Consider the following 23327-nt stretch of genomic DNA (forward strand, 5'->3'; position numbering starts at 1 on the left):
GTGTGTGTCTGGACTCCTTGAAGTGACACTCCCAGACACAGCTTTCTATATGAGACACACCCAGAAACCTTTTCTGAAAAAGCTTGTGTCTCCGGGTGCCTCACAGAGGACACTGGGAGACTGTGTCTTTGTGTGTCTTCTTGAAGAAAGTGGAGTTGTGTCTTTGGATGTTTTACTAGGGAGAATCGTCTTATGGTATGTTTGGTGTGTCTTCGTGTGTTGCTTTCGGGTGACTGGGAGAGGGGATGTCAGTACAGTAAGTTAGACGAGCACCCCACAAATGAGTAATAAAATCGTCTGCCGCAACAGTGCGTCACAGTGTTGAGGGGGTCGATGAAGGCGGTAACTTGAAGATTCTCTCTATTGGAAATCTCTGAAATTCGGAACTCTCATATATTCGAAACAAGTTTTCGGAATCTAGAAACCGCCGGATGGGAAACCATATTTTTTTATATTCATTTAATTATTTATTTATTTATTTTATTGTATTCTATTATTTCTATCATTATTATTATTATTATTATTATTATTATTATTATTATTATTATTATTATTATTATTATTATTATTATAATTATTATTATTATTATTATTATTATTATTATAATTATTATTATTATTACTACTATTATTTTAATTATTATTATTATCATATTATTATCATTATTATTATTATTATAATTATTATTATTATAATTATTATTATTTATTATTATTATTATTATTATTATTATTATTATTATTATTATTATCATTATTATTAATATCATTATTATTATTATTATTATTATTATTATTATTATTATTATTATTATTATTATTATTATTATTATTATTATTATTATTATTATTATTATTATTATTATTATTATTATTATTATTATTATAATTATTATTATTATTATTATTATTATTATTATTATTACTATTATTATTATTATATTTATTATTATTATTATTATTATTATTATTATTATTATTATTATTATTTTATTATTATTATTATTATTATTATTATCATTATTATTATTATTATTATCATTTCTTTTCAAAGGTGCTCAGATGAGAGGAAGGGTGGGAGGGGTGTGGAGTGTATTTGGGGGTGAAATGGGTGGGAGTGTTTTTATGCCTTTCCTTTTTTGGCTACCTCCCTTGTAAGGGGGAAAAAGCCTTGGTATATATATGTATGTATTATTATTATTATTATTATTACTATTATTATTATTATTATTATTATTATTATTATTATTATTATTATTATTATTATTATTATTATTATTATTATTACTATTATCATTATTATTATTATTATTATTATTATCATTATTATTTTTTTTTATCATTATTATTATCATTATTATTATTATTATTATTATTATTATTATTATTATTATTATTATTATTATTATTATTATTATTATTATTATTATTATTATTATTATTATTATTATTATTATTGTTATTATTATATGTTATTATTATTATTATTATTATTATTATTATTATTATTATTATTATTATTATTATTATTATTATTATTATTATTATTATTATTATTATTATTATATTATTATTATTATTATTATTATTATTATTATTATTATTATTATTATTATTATTATTATTATTATTATTATTATTATTATTATTATTATTATTATTATTATCATTATTATTATCATTATTATTATTATAATCTTTACCGAAAGATTAATTCCTATCTTGAATTATTTATTTCCTTTATTCTGGCTAGCATTGGATGACTCGATGAATCTGAGGACCGTTCTCGGTTTGCTAAACATGGCGACTTTATTCTAAAGGTTTTGTTTTTGTCCGCAGGTACACAAGGAATGCGGTCATCCCCAACGCGAAGGAAGCAACCACACTCACGAAAACCACCACAGTCACAACCACAACCACAACCACAATCACAACCACCACAACCAAAAAGGTAAGTTTATTTTGTTACAGTTGTTGTGAACAAAAAAAAATAGGAATGTGTATTTTTTCTTGCGTGCATTGTAATAAATGAATAAATAATTAAACAAATTAATAAATACTTACGTAAATAAATAAATAAATGGATAGATTTATGTATATATATATATATATATATATATATATACATATATATATACATATATATAATATATATATATATATATATATATATCTATATCTATATATATATATAAAGTGCATGCAATTATTTGGGTAAGGGGAAGGAGTCATCCTATCTGACTGAACTCATTTGAAATTAGCCAGAAGAAAAAAGTTAAGATATCACTTTAAAGTTGATTATTCAGTTTGTGTGTGTGTATGTGTGTGTGTGTGTGTGTGTGTGTGTGTGTGTGTGTGTGTGTGTGTGTGTGTGTGTGTGTGTGTGTGTGTGTGTGTGTGTGTGTGTGTGTGTGTGTGTGTGTGTGTGTGTGTGTGTGTGTGTGTGTGTGTGTGTGTGTGTGTGTGTGTGTGTGTGTGTGTGTGCTGTCTAAATAGGGCATCAGGCGAGACTGGTAGGGGGCTAATACACATAACGTTAGTGCCCAACTTGGGGTAGTAAACTCAGGTCACATGTATATGAACCAAGACTGCTAGTCCTGAACCTGCTCGGGCGTCTGTACAGATAAGATATCCACGCTCCTTCGAACAGGTACCTTCGAAGAGGACACCAACAGTATGGCCTTCCGCGCGGAGGAGGACAAGGACTCAAAGACGTCCCTCGTCTTCAGCGCTCTGGACAACACATCCGCCATCCGCAGGGCTCTCGAGGCTTCTAGGGGTTGGTGGACCGGACTCCCAGACACTTTCTGCGTTGACGTCACCGAGAACGATGCAAGCGCAGGGGCCACCAACATCGCCACTAGCACAGGCGAAGTCGAGCCCGAAGTCTGTTGGAACGGAGTCAAGGTTGCGAAGTAAGTAGACAGAGCAGTCGAAGTCCTTAGGGTCTTCAGCTTTTTTAGGTGTTGGGAAAGTTGGATGGTTTTGTTCAGTTCTTGAGATGGATGCTGGTTGTCTGGGCAAGCCAGCCACATTTCAGGCCTTTTCTTCCTTCTGCAATTCAGTGTCATAGAAAAAGACGTACACTAGTTTAACATAGACAATAGAATATCTTTACTTATCTATTATTATTATTACTGTTATTTTTATTATCATTATGATTATTATCACTTTCATTATCATTGCTATTTTCATTACCACTATTATTACTATTATCATTATTGTTGTTGTTGTTATTATTATCATTAGTAGTAGTAGTAGTAGTAGTAGTAGTACTAGTAGTAGTAGCAGTAGTATCATTATCAATAATTACCAGTATCATTATCATTACAATTATTACTATTACTACCATCATTAATATAATTTATATAATTAACATTATCACCATTATCATTATATTATCATTACTGTTATCTTTATTATCATTATCATTACTATTATCATGATCATTATTACAATTATCATTACTATTACTATTACCAATACTATTATCATTATCACCACTAGTATCTTTATCATTATCATTACTATTATTACTATTATTGCTATCATCATTATCATTTATATCGTTACCATTAATATTACCATTATCGTTATGTTATCATTACTATTATCTTTACTATTATCATTACTATTATCATGATAATTATTATTACTATTAGCATTACTATCACTATTACCAACATAATTACTATTATCATTATTACCATTTTCATTGCCAATATAATTAAACATTGCTATTAACATTATCATTACTATTACCATATACTTACTATTACCATTATCATTACCATTATTATCATTATCAATCATTTCTATTATTATTATTACTAGTATCATTTTCATTACAATTATGATTATTATTGTCAACCCTATAGATGTCCAGCGTGCAGACCCACGCACGTACGCATATGATGTGAAAGTGAATTCTATATCTTCAACCAATACTCAAGAGATTATTCATTGTCCCGGATTTTCCTCCCAAGAGAAATTCCAATTGTCTCCAGTGACCAGAGGACTAGGCCTCTCAGGTCAAACGCCCGAACACCTCCTCGGACAATAGGCCTCGCCAGCGTTTCGGGTCAAACGCTCGAACACCTGCTCAGACAATGGTCCTTGCGCTTCCCAACTACAATAGATGCGTCTCCTTTCATCCTCACCAACCGACTCGACAAACCTTACCCGATCAAAATGTGGCAACACTTGTAAAATTATATTTAAGAATGTAAATATGGCAATAGCCTACTTGTACCTATAAAATATCTATTCTGGCAACCCCCCTCCCCGAGTCTTCTTCGGAGGTTGCATGTATGTATAAACCAGAGAAGATTAGAACATTAAAGCAAAGAGACCGCTTTGACTTTGCCTCTCCAAAACCAGAAACAAGTGTAGATATTAACTACAAATCTACATTCTGGCGGCAGCTAGGAGATACAAACCCACTTACAACACCATCTCCGAAGCAACAACTCTACGATAACGGCTACGGAATAGAGGATTCCACGTGCTGAGAATATACATCAGAAATCTACACTCTGGTTGAACATAGCCACTTCCCAACTCACCACTCTACTCTTCATCCGGCATAAGAATATAAGAACAAGAGAATGAAGGAGACTGCAAGAGACCATGAGGCCTACACTAGCCAGTTCCATGTCCATTACCACCTGTCATCCCCATCCATAAAGTTGTCTGACCGTTTCTTAAAACAACTGCTACGAAGCACCGCTGCATTGCTTCGCTGCATCGTCCAGCATCTACTACGAGGCCACCCCTCTTCGCTGCATCGTCCAGCATCTACTACGAAGTAACCCCTTTTCGCTGCATCGTCCAGCATCTACTACGAAGTAACCCATTTTCGCTGCATCGTCCAGCATCTACTACGAGACCACCCCTTTTCGCTGCATCGTCCAGCATCTACTACGAAGTAACCCCTTTTCGCTACATCGTCCAGCATCTACTACGAAGTAACCCCTTTTCGCTGCATCGTCCAGCATCTACTACGAGGCCACCCCTCTTCGTTGCATCGTCCAGCATCTACTACGAAGTAACCCCTTTTCGTTTCATCGTCCAGCATCTACTTCGAGGAAACCCCTCTTCGCGGCCTTCTCCAGTATCCACGAAGCCTGCCGCCTCCACGCTACAACCGAGTTGGACGACCTCCTACTCCATCATCTTCTACAAGCCAACGCTCCAACATTCATCTTTTACGAGCCAACACTTCAATGCTCTCCAACTCTCCGCATCTAGCTTCGCAAGATCTCCGTCTTCCTTTCTCTTATTTTCTCATTTTGTGTGTGTACATGTGATACACATTTTTTTTCACTCACCAGCCAATACTGTACTAATTCCTCCCCCTGTTTCCAGCAGTGCATCTTTCCAGCCATTCCAGTTACTTGATATCCTCATGGGTTCATTGATGAAGCAACATAACATAATAATTTACCCTGTTCAAAATGGCATCATTTATGCAAATCATTTCCTCCCTGCATTGTCATCAGCAACGTCCCACAAAGTCAACCACATCAACTTGGCCGAGCAGGCAGAACATGATTACACGTCAGTTAATTCTAGCACCCCTCCCCCCATTCACATTCACTCTGATTCATCACACGAGGATGCACCAGCTGCTAGCATAGATGGCACGTTCACACAAACCCCTTCCCAGGACTCTAACTCTGCTACTTACTGACAGATGTGGACTTGCGTTCCAAATGTAACAGACGCACTAACTCCTCCGCACTTCCAAATCAGCAAAACCAAGGACAAAACACCCATTAAATATAGTTAATCTTTCACCGCCTGAGCACACCTTCTCTTTTTGCCCCTCTTGAGGAATTCAACAACAAATCCACTCTAGTCTGGGAAGTATTATCTACATTCAAATAGACTCACGCAGTGCGTATCAGCCCAAAGACACTGTGAGTATACAAAGATACACATACGAGTTTTTCAAGCACAAGACACCGATATACTCCGTATGCTAGAAACTTGAGGTATCAGTGGCATTTCCCCGGTTTCAGCCATCAGCTCTACATCAAAGAAAGGTCATACTTGCATTTTAATTGAAAATGACACAAACGCCTCCTTGCATCTCTCAGTTGGTGCAAACATTTGCAATTTCTAAGTATGTTCTTCACGCATCAAAGTCGTGGATTACAAATCCCCAACTTCTTTGTTTTGTACCACAATTTCCGACGCGCCCACAGCAAAAGAACCCATTGATGCATCACATTTCAACCCCATAGACTTCCCTGATGCACAAGCAGACTTGCTTGCACTTTGCAACATTTCTGACATACCATTAATACTCCAGATGAACCCCTTGGAGTCACTAATCTTATTCAGCATCATATACCCCTTCGTGAGAACTCTAAACCACGTTACATTCCCACATATAGAATGCCACACAGTAAACGCATGATTGTAGATGACCTTATCCAAGATATGATTGCGCAAGACATTATTGAACCATCAATCAGCGAATGTGATTTCTCTCTCTATGTTGTTCCTAAACACGATGGTTCCTTCCACCCTGTAGAAGATTTCAGAGAGTTGAATAAGCTCACCATACCAAACAGACACCCCACCCCTGTATTACAAGACATCTTTCACTCCATCGATGAAAACAACGTAGTGTTCACGACCTTAGACCTTATGTCTGGATATATCCCGATCCCCCTTGCTCCAGAGTCTAGGCCTCTGACAACCATTAGCACACCCACAGGTCATTATCATTTCAAACGACTAGCTCCTTCAGTGTTCACACGACTTATGTACACAGTACTTGCAGGTCTCATAGGTCATTAAGTGTTTATGTACCTCGATGACATGATCATCGCTTCCAAATATGTTAGCAAATATCTACACACTCTACACACTGTCTTCTCACGACTAGCAAAAGCAGGTCTCAAACTAAAGCTTAAGAAGTGCTCCTTCAGAAAGAAATGCGCTTATTAGGACATGTCCTTATTTCACAAGGAATTTTAACCTCGCAGGACAAGGTCAAGGCAGTCATTGATTTCCCACGCCCTACTTCTGTAGAACACATACACTCATTCCTGGGTCAGTCAGGATTTTACAGACGTTACATTCAAGATAACACTAGTATAGCAGCACCGTTAACTTCACTACTTAAGAAGGACACTCCCTTCATTTGGACACCTGACCAAGAGAAAGCCTAAAGAAAGCCTTAACCACAACACCCGTCCTTGTCTTCCCAAACCACAAGCTTCCTTTCACAATTAACACAGATGCCATCTACACAGGACTTGGCGCAGTTCTCATGCAACAACATGGTACAAAACTCATGCCAATTTCCTATACGAGTCGCACACTTAACAAGGTTATATACGCACTCTAACATTCCAAATAGGTCATCCTTGGTTACGAAATACACATATAAACAGACCATCAACCAATCTTACACCTCTTCAAAGAAAAGAAAAATCTCAGAAAATCTTTCCCGCTGATTCCTTATCATACAAGAGTTCATGACCACCTTTCATTTTGTGTATTCATGACCACCTTTCATTTTGTGTATTCTTTCCCCCTACCAGACAAAACAGCACAACACGTAGCAAAGACCCTTTTTGACAAACTCTTACGCCCCTTCACTATACCCAAAACTCTGATTTCTGACAACGGGACTGAATTCAACAATGAGATTCTTTCGCACATTTGTAATTACTTTAAAAAAAAATACAACACTACTCTTTATCATCTTAGCTCAAATGGCTTAGTTGAACGCCACGATACATAGATTCTCAGTGTTCGTAGACACCTTGCTTCAGATCTTCACCCTTCATGGGATGAACATGTCCACATGACTCAAGCTTGCATAAATAGTTCCATTAAGAAGTCAATATCGGAATCAACTCATTTTGTCCTCTTTGGCTAGGACAAAATGTTCCCATATGATGTTCTTCTTTCAGAATTACCTCCCATTTACAACTTCAATGATTATGTCAAGGTCAAAGTAACACATTTCAATCATCTTTTCAAAAGAATCCATAATACTCTTCATCAAACTAAGGACGGTATGGTTCGTTTGCATAACAAATCAGCCAGAGCTTGTACCTATGAAATTGGAGACATTGTTTATACCTTTAAGCACACCCCCATATCGAAGCTCTCCTAGAAAATTTCTGGACCCTATCGTATCATTAGACATGAGTCAAAGAACAAAGTAAAAGCACTCAAGTTGCAAGATCTTAAAGAGACCGCCTTGCACAAAGATCATATCTAAAGAGTCCCCCGCGGCCTCGACATAGAGACTGTACCTTTACAAACTCACACTACCCCTGCAATAGAGGACCATCACCAATCCTCTCCACCAAAACTTCCAGTTCCCCTCCCCTGCTATAATCTTCGAAATCGAGCGACAACTTCATAAAAGTGCATTTTGCTTAGGTGAATGGAAATAATATCTACTTCGTATGCTCATACAATTAAGTCTATTTAATTTTAATCATGAACATTTCCCGATAGCACCATTATTTCAACATCATGCGTATATATTTTCATACCAAGGTTTTGCACAGGTCTTGTATTACTTCTTATCTTCCATGAGTATCAATCTCACTGTGGACAGTGAGTGATAGCTGAGCCGAGCATATGTTGTCAGCTCTTTAGATGTCCAGTGTGCACATGCGCGCACGCACGCATATGCTGCGAAAGTGAATTCTACATCTTCAAACAATTCTAAAGAGATTCTCCATTGTCCCGAATTTTCCTCCCAAGAGACATTCCAATTGACTAGGCCTTTTGGGTCAGACGCCCGAACACCTGCTCGGACAATGGGCCTCGCCAGCGTTTGGGATCAAACGCCCGAACACCTGCTCAGACAATAAACCTTGCCAGCGTTTCGGGTCAAACGCCCGAACATCTGCTCGGACAATGGATCTCACGCTTCCCAACTACAATAGATGCGTCTCCTGTCATCCTCACCAACTGAGTCGAAAAACCTTACCCAACCAAAGCATGGCAACAATTGTAAAATTGTATAAAAAGTAAATATGGCAACATTAATATTCATTACTATTACAATTCATTACCATTCATTGCTATTAGAATTCATTACCATTCATTAGTATTACAATTCATTATCATTCATTACTATTACAATTAATTACCATTAATTACCATCTTTTACCATTCATTACTATTACAATTCATTACCATTAATTACCACATATTACCATTCATTACTATTACAATTCATTACCATGAATTACAATTAATTACCATAAATTATAACTAATTACCATCCATTTCCATTACCATTATCATTCATTACAATTGCCATTTATTACCATTACCATTCATCATCAATACAATTATGATTACCATTATCATTACTATTATAATTACCAATATGATTATTACTATTATCATTATCATTAATATTACCATTATTATTCCTATTGATATTACCATTATCGTTACTATTACTGTCATCGTTATCATCACTATTACTATTAACATTACTATTTTCGTTGTAATTACTATTTTCATTATCATTACAAAGGATTACAAAGGCGGAGCATGCCGACAGGAGACCTTTTGATCCATATCTAGGTCGGATGAAAAAAAAAAAAAAAAAAAAAAAAAATCATATTAATAATAAAATAATAAATAAAAACTATAATAATGTAAATAACAAATAAAATACATAAATAAATGCATAGGTATAGTTAAAATAAAAAACAAACAGGTAAATAGTAAATAATAAATTGACATATAACTAATAATAATTGAAAATCAGACAGACAAACGATAACAAAACAAAAACAAATAATATAAGATAAATTATAATCATTACAGCATCTTACTTAGGTATTTATCTAAATGATTCTTAAAGCTTCAAACTGAACTACATTGCCATTATCATTATTATCATTACTTTTGTCATTACTACTATTATTGTTATCATTACTATTATCACTATCGATACTATTTTCATGATCATTGCTATTTTCATTGTCATATGCCTGTCTTTCAGGCATGCGTGAGGGTTTTAATTGAGAAGATTAGGAGAGGAACAGAGGGATTAATTGGTGAGGAAGAGTGTGGGTATAGGAAAGATTTTTGTTGTGAAGCAGATCTTTGTGGTGAGGCCTTTATGGATTTGGAAAATGATCATGACAGTAGACAGAAAGGCACTGTGGGAGGTTCTACAGATATATGGGATTGGGGGAAACCTGTTAAAGGTAGTCAAGAATTTTTACGAGATTAGTAGAGCCTGTGTTGAATTGGAAATGGAGAGAGAGTGGTTTGAGGTAAAGATGGGACTGTGTCAGGGATGTATCATGTCGCCATGGCTGTTCAATGTGTACATGGATAGGGTGGTGCGGGAGGTAAAGGTAAGGGTATTGGGTAGGTGACTGGAGATGATTAAAGGAAATGTAGAAAGTTGGGTTGTGAACAAGTCGTCTGCTGACGACACTGCGTTTGTGGCAAGGTCAAAGGGGGGTTACTGGAGTTAGGAACGGAGCTTGGAAGGGTATGCAATATAAGAAAGTTGAAGGTAAATGTGAATAGAGGATGTCAGCGAATTGGAAGTAAGTCTTATCGGAGAGAGGCTGGAGGAAGTAAATAGGTATTTGAGGTCTTTTGTGGCAGGAAATGGAGGGGTAGCGGTGGAAGTAAATTATAGACTGAGAGAAGCAAGTAAATGCCTTAGGAGAATAAAATGTGTCATGAAAAATAGTCATTTGGGAATGGATACAAAGAGGAGACTGTATGAAGCGATGATTGTGTCGATGGCACTGCATGGGGCAGAAACATGGAATTTGAGAGAGGCAGAGAAGAAAAGTTTATGTGTTTGAGATAAAATGTCTGAGAAGTATGGTACGGGTTACAAGGTTGGGTAGAGTGAGAAAGGAGGAGGTGAGGAGGTGAGCTGGGGTGGATAGGGCTGATGAAAGAGTATTGGGATGGTTTAGACACATGGAAAGAATGTGTGAAGAAATATTAGTTAAAGAGGTGTGGAAGGCAGAGGTGGAGGAGGTGAACCTGAGGGGACGGCCAAGGATGAGATGGATGGATGGGGTGAAAAAGACGCTGAGAAAAAGGAGAATGCCTGTTGAGCAAGGAAAAGACAAGCCAGGAGATAGGGGTGAATGGAGAATGACTGTGTATAGATGATGCTGTGATGTAAGGGAGGGGATGGGAGGGGGTTAGGGAGTGATTATGTATGAATGATATTTTGACGCAGCCAAATTTTTTTTTTTTTTTTTTTTATGAGTGGAGGGTCACCGATTAAGTGAAGCAATCTTGCTGTGGATGTGCTGTGTCTTGCTGCATTGCTTCCGACCCAAGGCAGTGGGCGGGATACAAGGATGACTCGTCATCCATCAGCAACTAAGATGAGGAGGAAAGGGTAGCAGATGGGAATGGAATGAGTGGGAGTGGGTACTTACCTTTTGACTAGGTTACCTCCCATATAAGGGAGAAAAAGCCCTTCGTATATAGATAGATGATCATTATCATTACTATTACCATCATCCATCCCCATTACTATTATTAGATTGGGTGGTACGGGAGGTAAATGCGATGGCAGGGGACTGGAGATGGTTAAAGAAAATTGAGAAGAATACGAGATGAGCCAGTTGTTGTTTGCTGATGACACTTGTGGCAGGGTCAGAGTGGTGATTAAGGCAGTTAGTGACGGAGTTTGGGAATGTGTGCGATAGGAGAAAGCTGAAGGTAAATGTGGGTAAAAGAAAGGTGATGAAATGTACAATGGCAGAGGAGGGCAGTGAGTTCGAAGTAAGTCTAAAGAAGAGAGGATAGTTTTAGATATTTGAGGTCGCATGTGGCAGGAAAGGGAGGAACGGAGGTGGAGGTAAATTGTGTGGGGATAAAAACTATCATGAGAAATAGGCATCTGGGGATGAGTGGAATGAGATTATATGAAGTGGTGATTGTGCCGACGGCATCGTATGGAGCGGAGATTTGCAATTTCGGAGAGATAGACAGGAAAAGTTAAAATGCGCTTGAGATTAGATGTCTGAGAAGTATGGTCGGAGTTACAAAGATGGATACAGTGAGAAGCTAGGTGAGGAGGAGAGCTGAGGTGGAAAAGAAAATGGCAGATAGGGTTGATTAAGGAATATTGGAATGGTTTGGACATATGGAAAGAATGAATGAAGAAATACTAGTGAAAGAGTTGTGGAAGGCAGAGGTGAGGGGAGTGAACTTGAGGGGACGACCGAGGATGAGGTGGATGGCTGGGATGAAAGGCGTTTTGAGTTAGAAGGGTGTCTGCTTAGCAAATAAGGGAGAAGGCAGGATATAGGGGTGAGTGGGGAATGGCTGTGTATAGATGATAATGTGATGTAGTGATGGGAGGGGGGGAGTGGAGAGTGGAGAGTGGTTATGTGTGAATGATGTTTTGACGTAGCCCTAAGAGATATTTCCCCTCTCTTTGTCTGCATGAGGGGACAGAGAATGAGGGTCGCCAATTAAGTGAAACGGCTTTGTTCTGTATGTACTGTGTCTTGCTGCCTTCCTTCTGACCCAGGGCATTGGACAGGATACAGGGATGACTTGTCATCCACGAGAAGCTAAGATGAGAGACAGGGAAGGGTGGTGGATGGGAATGGAATTAGTGGGAGTGAAATGGGAGTGGGTATATGTCTTTTGACTTGACTACCTCTCTTATAAAAGCGAAAAGGCCTTTGGTATACAGATATATAGATTAGTATAATCATCATTACTATTATATGTATAATATATATATATATATATGTGTGTGTGTGTGTGTGTGTGTGTGTGTGTGTGTGTGTGTGTGTGTGTGTGTGTGTGTGTGTGTGTGTATATATATATATATGTATATATATATATTATATATATATATATGTATATATGTATATATATATGTATTATATATATGTATATATATATATTATATATATATTATATATATATATATATATAATATACACATGATCTACGGGAGGGACGGAGAACTATTGCCCGCGACAATGGGACTTGAGGCAACAGTTATCATTATTGCAATTTAGAATGCCCCGCAACAAGCTGTGTCCAGCACTCACTTTACTGTAAGTGGAAAACATTCTCTCAAAATTCTCCCTGAGCTTAACAACCGTCTTCCAATACTATAGCAAAACACTTTTTTAACAGCCTTTTTCACAAGTAAACACAAACTTCTGTACACACATCTTCCCCTACCTTAACGCCAATTCTTTACATGATGTGTCTTTCTTTCAGGTACACGAAAACTGTTGCCGGCCACGGCGTGTCTGCCCAGAAATACAACCCAGAAGTCCGAATCGGTCGCCCAGACACTCGCGTTTACAGCATGGCAGACACTCTGCATGGATTCAAAAGGGTATGTAGCTTAGTTTAGTCTAATGTGTATATAAACGCCCTGTTGGAAGGTGGGGTGGGGGCAAGAATACTACCGTAGAGTTCCTTTGTGTGTTGTAAAATGTTAAATGGAATGGAACGGTTTGACGGAACCCACCCCCTTTTTTTTCTTTCTTTCTTTCTTTCTTTCTTTCTTTTCTTTTCTTTTAGACTCAGGAATCGGGGGGGGGGGAAGAGTGCGCTGACTACCAGACTCATATTGGGATTGTCTTTGCATATGTGTATATACTACATACACATGGATATACTTGGATTGCAATTTTTTCGTTTTTCCGAATATGTACACATATATATATATATATATATATATATATATATATACTGTATATATATATATATGTATATATATATATATATATACTGTATATATATCATATATTTATAATACATATATATATATATAGATATATATATATACATATATATATATCTATATATATATATATATAATCCATTAGCCTGTAATGATTGTGGTCTATTCAATAAGACTATACAAGTATGTCACATCTGTGGGCTCCTGTGTGTGTATTTGTACTTGCTTGTGTGTGTGTGTGCGTGTGTGTGTGTGTGTGTGTGTGTGTGTGTGTGTGTGTGTGTGTGTGTGTGTGTGTGTGTGTGTGTGTGTGTGTGTGTGTGTGTGTGTGTGTGTGTGTGTGTGTTTGTATGTGTGTGTATTTACCTAGTTGTATTTACCTAGTTGTATTTTGCGGGAAGAGAACTATGCTCGTAGTAACCCGCTATTGTATCTTTCCGCATCCAGTTTTTTTCTGAAAGTCATGTATAGTTTTAGCACTCACTGTTTCCTCATTCAGTTTGTTCCGGATATCTATCACTCTGTGTAGGAAGCTGTTCTTTTTCAGATCTCTTCTGTAACTGTCTTTCTTAAGTTTCTTCTCGTGTCCTCTTGTATTTCTTCTATTTCATCTTAGTAGGTCGACCCTAACAAGAATTCCCATCCCTTTCATAATTCTGTAAATAGTTAGCAAAGCACCTCTTTCTCTTCTTTGTTCCAGGGTTGGTAAATTTAGTTTATCCAATCTTTGCTCGTAAGTCATATTGCAAAGTGTTGGTGCCATCTTTGTCGTTACTCTTTGAATTCTTTCTAGTTTCTTTATATTTTTTTGTACTAGGTGTCCATAGTGACGCTGCGTATTCTTATTTTGGTCCTATTAGTGTAACTAGTATTTTCTTTAACATTTCTTCACCCATGTAGTCAAAGTATACTTCCATTGATCTTAATAAGTTAAAAGTTTCTTCGACCAATTTGTTCACATATTTGTCTGGTGTCATGTCATTTGAGATAGTTACTCCTAGGTCCCTTTCCGAGTTTACTTTTTTAACTTCCTTTGTACCAATTTTATATTGACCCGAGATTCTATTTTTGCTTTTTCCAAATTCCATTATACTACATTTCTTAATGTTGAAGTTCACTTCACTCTTCTGACTCCATTTCCAGACTTTGTCCAGGTCTTCTTGAAAAGATTTGCAGTCTTCCTCTGTACTTACTCTCTTTAATAGTTTCGCATCATCTGCAAAGAAGTTCATATAACATTCCACGCCTTCATCCATATCATTTATATAAATAGCAAACATTATCGGAGCCAATACAGAGCCTTGGGGGACTCCGCTTATCATATCTTCCCAATTTGAGTTCTTGTCTCTAAGTACCACCCTCATTTTTCTTCCGTTCAAGAAATCTTTCATCCATTCCAATAATTTTCCTTGTATTCCACCTATTGTTTCAATTTTTCTTAGTAGCTTTTTGTGTGGTACTTTGTCAAAAGCCTTTTGTAAGTCCAAGAAAGCACAATCTGCCCATCCGTCTCTTTCTTGTATTATTTCTATTAATCTTGAGTAAAAGCATATTAAGTTTGTAGTACATGATCTTCCACTTCTAAAACCAAATTGTTTAGGATTTAGTATTTTTTCCTTCCAAGTGTTTAATCCATTTATTTTTAATAACTTTTTCGCATATTTTTGCTATTGCGCTTGTAAGGGATATCGGTCTATAGTTTGCTGGATTTGCTTTGTCTACTCCTTTGTATGTTAGTACAATATTTGCATTTTTCCGATCCTATGGTGTTTTTCCTTATTTGAGTGAGAAGTCAATTATCTTGTTTATTTTGTCTGTTAGTTCATCTATACATTCTTTCAATATCCAGTTCGCAATTCCATCAGGCCCGTATGACTTTCTGACGTCAAGGTTCTTTATTTGGTCCCTTATTTCTTTCTGTGTCACCGTTATTTCTTTCATTTCGGGGGATCTTTCTCGCTGTCCTTCATCCCAAATTTGTGAGCTTTCAATTGTAAATACAGACCTAAAATGCCTGGTCATTACTTCAGCCATTTCTACATCTTCTATATATTCTTTATTTCCTTCGCGCAATTTCACTATTTCATGATTATCTTTCAGTTTGTCATTTACATATATGTACAATAGTTTAGTTGTTTATTATATTTTTTCGTAGTTTCTTTTTTCCTCTATACGTATATCTACATATTCATTTCTCAGTTTGATGTATGTTTGCCATTTTTTTTTCCATCTTTTCCAGGCTTTGTCTCTTCTATCTTTAGCATCACTACACTTTTTGTTATACCAACACTTTATGTAAACCCTTTTTTGTTTCTTCTTAGGTACATATCTTTCTGTTCCCTCCTTGTATTTTTCTTGAAAAGAGTTCCATTTCTCTTCCATCTTTGTTTCTTTATTTGAAATTTTTTCCCAGTTAGCGTTTTGAATTTTTTTCTAAGTTTTACAAAGTCCGTTTTGTTGTACATTTCAGGCTCAGAAGTGAATATCTGGTCTAATCTCGATGGTTCTTTATTGTTTCTATATCTGGTATTTGTCTTGACCCATTGAGTCAATGTATAATCAATGGTCAGATCCAATAGAATGTTGCCCCATAGTTCCTCTCCATCTTTTATTGTCATTTCTTCCCAATTTATTTCTTTTGGGTTAAAGTCACCCATAATTACTATGTTTCCTCCATCTATCAGTACCTCAGATAATTCATTCATTGTGTCTTCCAGTAATTTTGAATGATCGCTATCAGACCAGGCCTGTGTTTTTGGGGGCACATATACTACTATAAATTTTCTGCTTTTTATAATACTATTTTCAACTTTAATCGTGATCATTTCCAATTTATCTTTACCTTCTGTTATCTTTATCACGTTTAAGCCCTTTCTAGTCAATAACATGACTCCTCCCCCCTGTTTATCCGTTCTATTTTTCGACCAATGGTTGTATAGACCTTGTCCCACCATACTTGATGATATAGAACCTTTCAATTTTGTCTCCACAATTCTCATTATGTCTGGTGTGTGTGTGTATTTGTGTGTGATGTGTGTGTGTGTGTGTGTGTGTGTGTGTGTGTGTGTGTGTGTGTGTGTGTGTGTGTGTGTGTGTGTGTGTGTGTTAACCTAATTGTAGTATACATAACTTTATTCAACTCCATGTATGGTTCCAGTTATCAAACTTAGATTTTAGTTCATGTGTGTATGTGTGTGTGTGTGTAGATGGGTGAATGTGTCTGTATGAGCAAAGAATTTCTGTACAGAAACTATGTTATCTACAGTCTATTGGTTACCGTCATGTATTGCCATGTCAAATGCCAGATGATCCTATTCTACTGAGGAAATGACGTATGCCTGAGTGGGGCTTTGATCAGTGAAGATCTCGTTCAGGTTGGGGTCGATCCTTCAACTGAATGATCATTTGGGATCTGCAACAACAGTAAATTTATGCAACACACGATTGCACCGGAAACTATTAAGCATGCCCACCCACACTTGTACTTATTCTATGAAGTTATCCACTCACAACTTTATTTATTCATTGATTCTTTGGCACACAGGACGTGACATCCAAGTTGTCTTGGATGCCTGAAGCGCAGTCCCAACATGCGTACGAATACACTAACGTTCAGGGCTCTGGATCTGGTATCAGCGGGCGGGACGATTACCCATATGGAGGAAACTACTACGAGGACAGCCCCAATGACGACGACGAAGACAGCATGGCTGAATTGGGGTCTGGTATAGAAGGATCAGGGGAATCTACAGTCATACCCGACAAAGCCGCCCGTAAGTGCATTCGTCTTTTTTATGGATATAGAAAAATCATAATATGACTAGAAGTTAGATGCCAAACCGCTTCACTATTTAGTGATTCCATATGAGGGTGTAAAAATTGAAATAACATTTCAGATTTGATAAAGTGCATGTTTTAGTTTATGGTTTCGTTTCCAGTAATTTTGAACATGCCAAGCCAAGGGGATTTTTAAAGGTTATTTTTATGCAACTAGCTTATCATTGGCCATTTCTTTTTAACTGGTTCCTTCTGTAACTGGAATGAGACTCATGCTTGACTCTTCTTTTGCAGCACCTTTAGCTGAACAAGCTTCCTCCACAACTGTGGTTACCCAGGACGTGTTCATGGTGCTGGCGAGCGTGCTGACTCTCCTTCTCCACCTCAGTTTCCATTGAGTTCCGAGATTGTTGCCGTATTTCCTGCAGTCGCCACAATTCTTCGTGCAGCCATTGCCGCTAAGCCTGCAGTCGTCGTTGTTATGCCTGCAGTCGTCGTCCCAAGTCGTCGTCGCTGCCATATTTGCAGTCGTCGTGTCTCTGCCTGTAGTCGTCGCCGTCACGCCTGCAGCCGTTGTCGCCATGCTTGGGTTCGTCCGTACAACGACTGCAGTCGTCAAAGCGGCTTCTGCAAATCCGGAGAGACACCCACTCACAGTATGGCGCGTCTTTACGCAAACTGCCGACTCGACCAACATCAGTCATCGACACGCCGCACAAAAAGAAAGTTGTCGAAATATAGATAAAATGAACAGCAAGATATGAAAACTGACATCAATAACAGAAGAGGAAATGAACGGGAGACGCTGTCGGTGTCATCCTTCACGTTAAAATCCTTACAAGACCATAGGTCGACCACCTGGTGACGTCATAGCGTTCCCGTTTTAATTTTTTTGTCATATGGGATCAGGTTTCAAAATACTAAACATGACTGGGGATTACATACAGTAGATGTGGACTGCTATTGAAATACAATTGTTTGCGTAAAATATCTATATTTTCTGGACGTGCCATAGGAATTGTATGACCATTCTATATAGATTTCAGTCACAGCATCCTAGAACCGTTAGGCGGAGGATTTTTTTTTTCTGTTTTTCATTTTATTTTATATATATATATTTTTGTGGCCAGAGTCGGAAGTCGCAGTATTTGCTTTTTTTCTTTTCTTTTCTTCTTTTTTTTCTTTACTTTTTTCTCTCTTTGCGGCGCGGGAAAATCGTCGTAATGTTTTTTGTTTTTTTGTTTTTTGTGATCTGAGGAATTTTGCGGACAAGGGGGATGTCCGCGCTAGGGTCATATGGTACACGTTGTCGATACTGTATAGATTTTATTTTTAACGTCAGACGCTTGAAGATTGGTTAATGAGTACGCAAATATGCCTTGAGAATGTGTGTGTACTTGTATGTCTGTGTCTGCGCAAGAATGTTTGAGTGATTGATTGTTGGGTCAGAAAATGGGGACTGGAGATTGTCGTTTCACCGGCTCGTAATTCAAATATACATACATACATACATACATACATATGTATATATATATATATATATATATATATATATATATATTTAGATATATATATATATATACATATATATATATACATATATATACATATATATAAACATATACATATGTATATACATATATATATGTATATACATATATATATATATATATATATATATATATATATGTATGTATGTATGTATGTATGTATTCCTCGCCAATTCAATGTAACGACGTGATAAGAAAAACGAGCTCCGTTTGCTTTGAGACCCATAAATTATGTTGTGTATACTAACCTCTAGACCCTTGGATCAGTTCCATAATAACTGTCATAATAAAACCACATCATGGAAGTGATGGTTTGCGTAATTGCAATTAGATAGCCATACGTTGTTTTCAGGTATATCAATCACATCCTGCACTTTCCCCTAAGATCGCGTCGTTACATGAATGATTTCCAAATGAGCAAGTTCGTCAAGCAATAGACAAAAAAAATAGGCTTTCAACAACGTAGTTATATAGTTAGACATTACATCATGATACAGCACACAGCAAAAACAAAACGAAAAAAAAAATATGCGAAGGTAAAACGTAATAATCTGAAGTGTAAAAGAGTGTAATGAAAGAAAATGGGAAATAAGAAGTGTAATTAGTCACTTATGTAAATATTATAGAAAAAACTCGCTCTTTATGTGTCCACAGTGAATTATATATCAAAGTAGCTCCAATCCCTCGCTCTCTTATAAGCGGCATTACTAGGTTCGCTCTCTACAGTTCACCTGAAGAGCAGTTTTGATTTTGTGCTAAAAATTCATGTGATGTTCGAAAGAGTGCAAGAGGAAGAGAGGAAACAAAAGCAGGAAAAAAAAGTAATTTTACAAAAAGAATTTGAAAGAGAAAGAAGAAGAGGTTCGTCAAATGACGACACAAGTTTTTGGGATTAATCTGGGAGAGGCAGCATAGCGAGCCGAGGGAACGAAGGCGGGTGAGGTGCATTGTACATACCACAAGATATTTCCAATACCATAGCCCATAGCACCGCATCAAGCCTCCTCTCTTCCCTACTCCACCTGTTTTCTTCTTCTTCTTCTTCTTCTTCTTCTAGGTTTTCCTTCCTTTGTTTCTTCCTCTCCTCCATCGCGTCCCTAAGGACAATGTCCCCCTGTGACCAAATTGGCCGGACGCTTTCGCTAGACGCCTGAGGGTGTGATAGCCAAGCGTCTGTACCAAAGACATGTCTTGAGCCACTTGTTCGGTGGCTTTGGCAACTTTTATTGCCCGGGAATTTATAATTGGTAACAGATGGTTATAGTGGGAGGAGTCCAGGGATTCTACGAACCAATCAAAGTTTCATTACTGAGGTTCATGTTTAATCAAAGTGGTTTCATATGCAGCAACTGAACATTAGCGTAATGATTAGTCAACACCAGTCGCAACACACACGTACGCATACACACACACACACACACACACACACACACAAAGATACAAAAGTTAAGTAATGGAAGGAGCTCGGAAGAAGCTCATGTAATCAGATCCTGTCTCCCCTTTCAAGTAATTGGTTTCGTTAAACTCTGTACATTGCCAAAACAGGCAAGAGAAGAATGCAACCCGACCCGAAACTCGATAAAGCAATAACATTGACAGCTGCAACGTGTTCTCGATTGTTAGTGTTTTTAATTACAAACAATCCTGTTACTAAAAGTGGCGTTATCTATAATAATCTAAGTAGACATTCAGAGCGTTTAGTAATACAAAAGCATCAGTTATTCATTCACTACAAGATATGCCGTAAAATTCAGTTACCTCTCAACCAGTGTCGCAAGAAGATAAACAATATTCACACAAAGACCAAGTGATATGACGTAGCCCATCACGTATCAGAAGAATATTTCATTCAAAATCAATCTAACAAGGAAAGACCCGCAGATGAAATTATGACAAAAATGAAAAAGTCATTTCCACTCTGGTAAAACAACATATCAGCTGAAGATGTTAGGAAAGGCGACTTTCTCTATAGAGATCTTTTATACAGACGACACAGGTCAGACCACGCGTTACAATTTGTAAAAGAGCATGTTGTACATAAGATTTATTTTTTGGTCTCAGTCACGTTGAGTGACACTGTTTTGGTAGCCGCTTCTGCTGCTGCTGCTGCTGCTGTCTTTTTTTCTGCCATTACTCAAGTCCGGAAGTGATGGCATATCCTCCTTTCGAAGGCAGACACCAGAAGATCAGGAAATGTTAGAAACTCATCCACTAGAAAAAAAAAATCGTCCCATCACAGTCGCTTCTCTAAACCAAACTTGTACCTACACCACGGCTGGCTTGGTCTTTGAATCATCGTCACTCATCGTTTTCGATGCGAATGCTCCATGCAGTTCAATGTACTACGTATAATCACTTGCCTCTTATTCTTTATTCTGTGTGTTTACCTATTAAACCGTCCTATTCCCACGATCAACGTCTTGCCCTCAAAAAGAAAAACTTCTGCTCTCAGCCTTCGAAACGTTACCCCAAAAAAATAGTTAACAGACAAACAAATATATAAAAAGGAACAACAAAAATAATTCTCACATGAACCTCACAGGGGGACTGTCACACTTTCAGGACATTTAAGAAAGAGAGGGAAAGAGAATGTGAGCAAAAGGACGAGAGAGTGATGCTTTGTTGTTGCTGCTGCTGCCGCTATTGTGCGATCATTAGGTCTGTCCCGTGTTAAGCGTTATTCATATCCAACTGTGATAAGAGTTGAAAGGCGTGTTTCATCAATTGCGAACTGGCCCGGATGTCATGACGTCACAAATGTCACGGAGAGTCATTGAGAAGACGTCAAGAAAGGGTATTTCCAAACAGTCTATAGATGAGTCAGAAGATTCGAAGCAACTTCTGTTCTGGAAAACGGATTATTTAGGCTTAACCAACAACTCTCTGTTTTAGCAGTCATTAACTAATAATGCGGAAGTCGAATCTAAGGTCTAATCCTGTCTCCTTATATATATGTATAATCACAATTTACCGAATTCCGAATTTTTTTGCTTTTAGTTCTTTTGCTATCGCAAATACTAACAGTATACCTAGGTAGACTAAAAGAGAAAAAAAAAGATGGGGCAGGGGGGGGATGGGTTAAGTGTATGTAACTTGGTGATCACCGTGGTTAACTCTGTAAAAATCCTTTCAAATCAGGTTAGGTTAGTCACATCAGATCGACTTACGTGATTTCAGAATCACACGTGAATATTAATGTCTGAACTTGAATATTGCACAAGCATTATCTCGTCTGAGCTCAGTTATCCCCGTTGCTGATCGTCCGGAAACGAGACGTCTAGTAAAGGTACAATCAGCTGAATTTCATTATCACAAGCCGATAGGCTTGGGTAGACTTGAAGATCTTACGTGGGCTTGCTTGTCGGGATAGGAAATGGTTGCACAGACGACTACAATACTGAATGTCAACCAGAAATAGATTCCAAGACTAGAGCATTCTTGATGGTTAGTTTGGTCCGCATTTGTAGGACTTTAGAGTGACCTCCCGAACAGCGGAGTCACCCTCTTGCGTTCTCCCATACTATTTCCATTATTTTGTGACCCACAAGGTGTTGTCTGCCGTGTTGTCGCGTACTGAATCAAAACATTTAGCATATACCCGAAGCTGTCCACTACCCCGAGTATGTTAACATGGAATATTCTAAATGCATATTGATTTTTTCAATAAATGGTAGGTGATATGAGTAATTGTTATACATGTAAAGAAAAGAAGAGACTTGTTAAACGGTGTGGCATCTCAGGTCAGGCGACGTTGCCCTGGCCCCGACCTAGGGCTAGGGGGGTGGGGTCGCTGAGTCACAGGTGCGCGGGTCACTCATTCATCCTTTGTCAGTCGTACTGGTTATACATGCAAATATAAAGAAAACGGTGTCTTCCCCGTTTTCTTTGGAAATGGTTTAGACGTGACAACGCTGCTGGTTTTGCCGGCCACACCCTATGGGTAACCAGATAATGGAAGAAGTTATAGACTGGTTCTCATTTATACCCGAAAAGCTTTATCCAGTTTCATTCAGTCAATCGTTTTATGCCCGATTATCAAACTCACTTTGTTATGTGTCCGCTCTTATGCTTGCCTAGATATCATTATCTTCTGCATTGCTTATTCATCTGCAGTTAGTTTGGTTCCCCTCCATACTTGGAACATTTTGAGTTATCTTCCCATTCAGAGTATATTCAATGCCCATTTGGTCAGACACATATGTACCACTTGTGTTATCCACTCGGCAAAACTTCTGTATCACTGAGGTGATGTATATATTGGTAATTGCTTGTGTCGTTTCTTCATTTACATC

At 37.3% G+C, this 23327-nt stretch overlaps 1 protein-coding gene across 1 annotated transcript in view; it reads left to right on the forward strand.

Moving 5' to 3' along the window:
* Nucleotides 1-18045, forward strand: part of LOC143034374 (glypican-5-like) — a 77482-nt gene extending 59437 nt beyond the window's left edge. The window contains exons 2-6 of the mRNA XM_076200337.1: nucleotides 1840-1951; nucleotides 2651-2915; nucleotides 13237-13357; nucleotides 17253-17481; nucleotides 17780-18045. Of these exons, the coding sequence (XP_076056452.1) occupies nucleotides 1840-1951; nucleotides 2651-2915; nucleotides 13237-13357; nucleotides 17253-17481; nucleotides 17780-17883 (831 nt within the window). The 3' untranslated portion in view covers nucleotides 17884-18045. The remainder of the gene's footprint in view (nucleotides 1-1839; nucleotides 1952-2650; nucleotides 2916-13236; nucleotides 13358-17252; nucleotides 17482-17779) is intronic.
* The last annotated feature ends 5282 nt before the right edge of the window (nucleotides 18046-23327 follow it).

The sequence above is a fragment of the Oratosquilla oratoria genome, chromosome 2 (genome assembly GCF_046742065.1).
Source record: "Oratosquilla oratoria isolate Oo_2021 chromosome 2, ASM4674206v1, whole genome shotgun sequence".
In the NCBI taxonomy this organism is placed as follows: Eukaryota; Metazoa; Arthropoda; class Malacostraca; order Stomatopoda; family Squillidae; genus Oratosquilla; species Oratosquilla oratoria.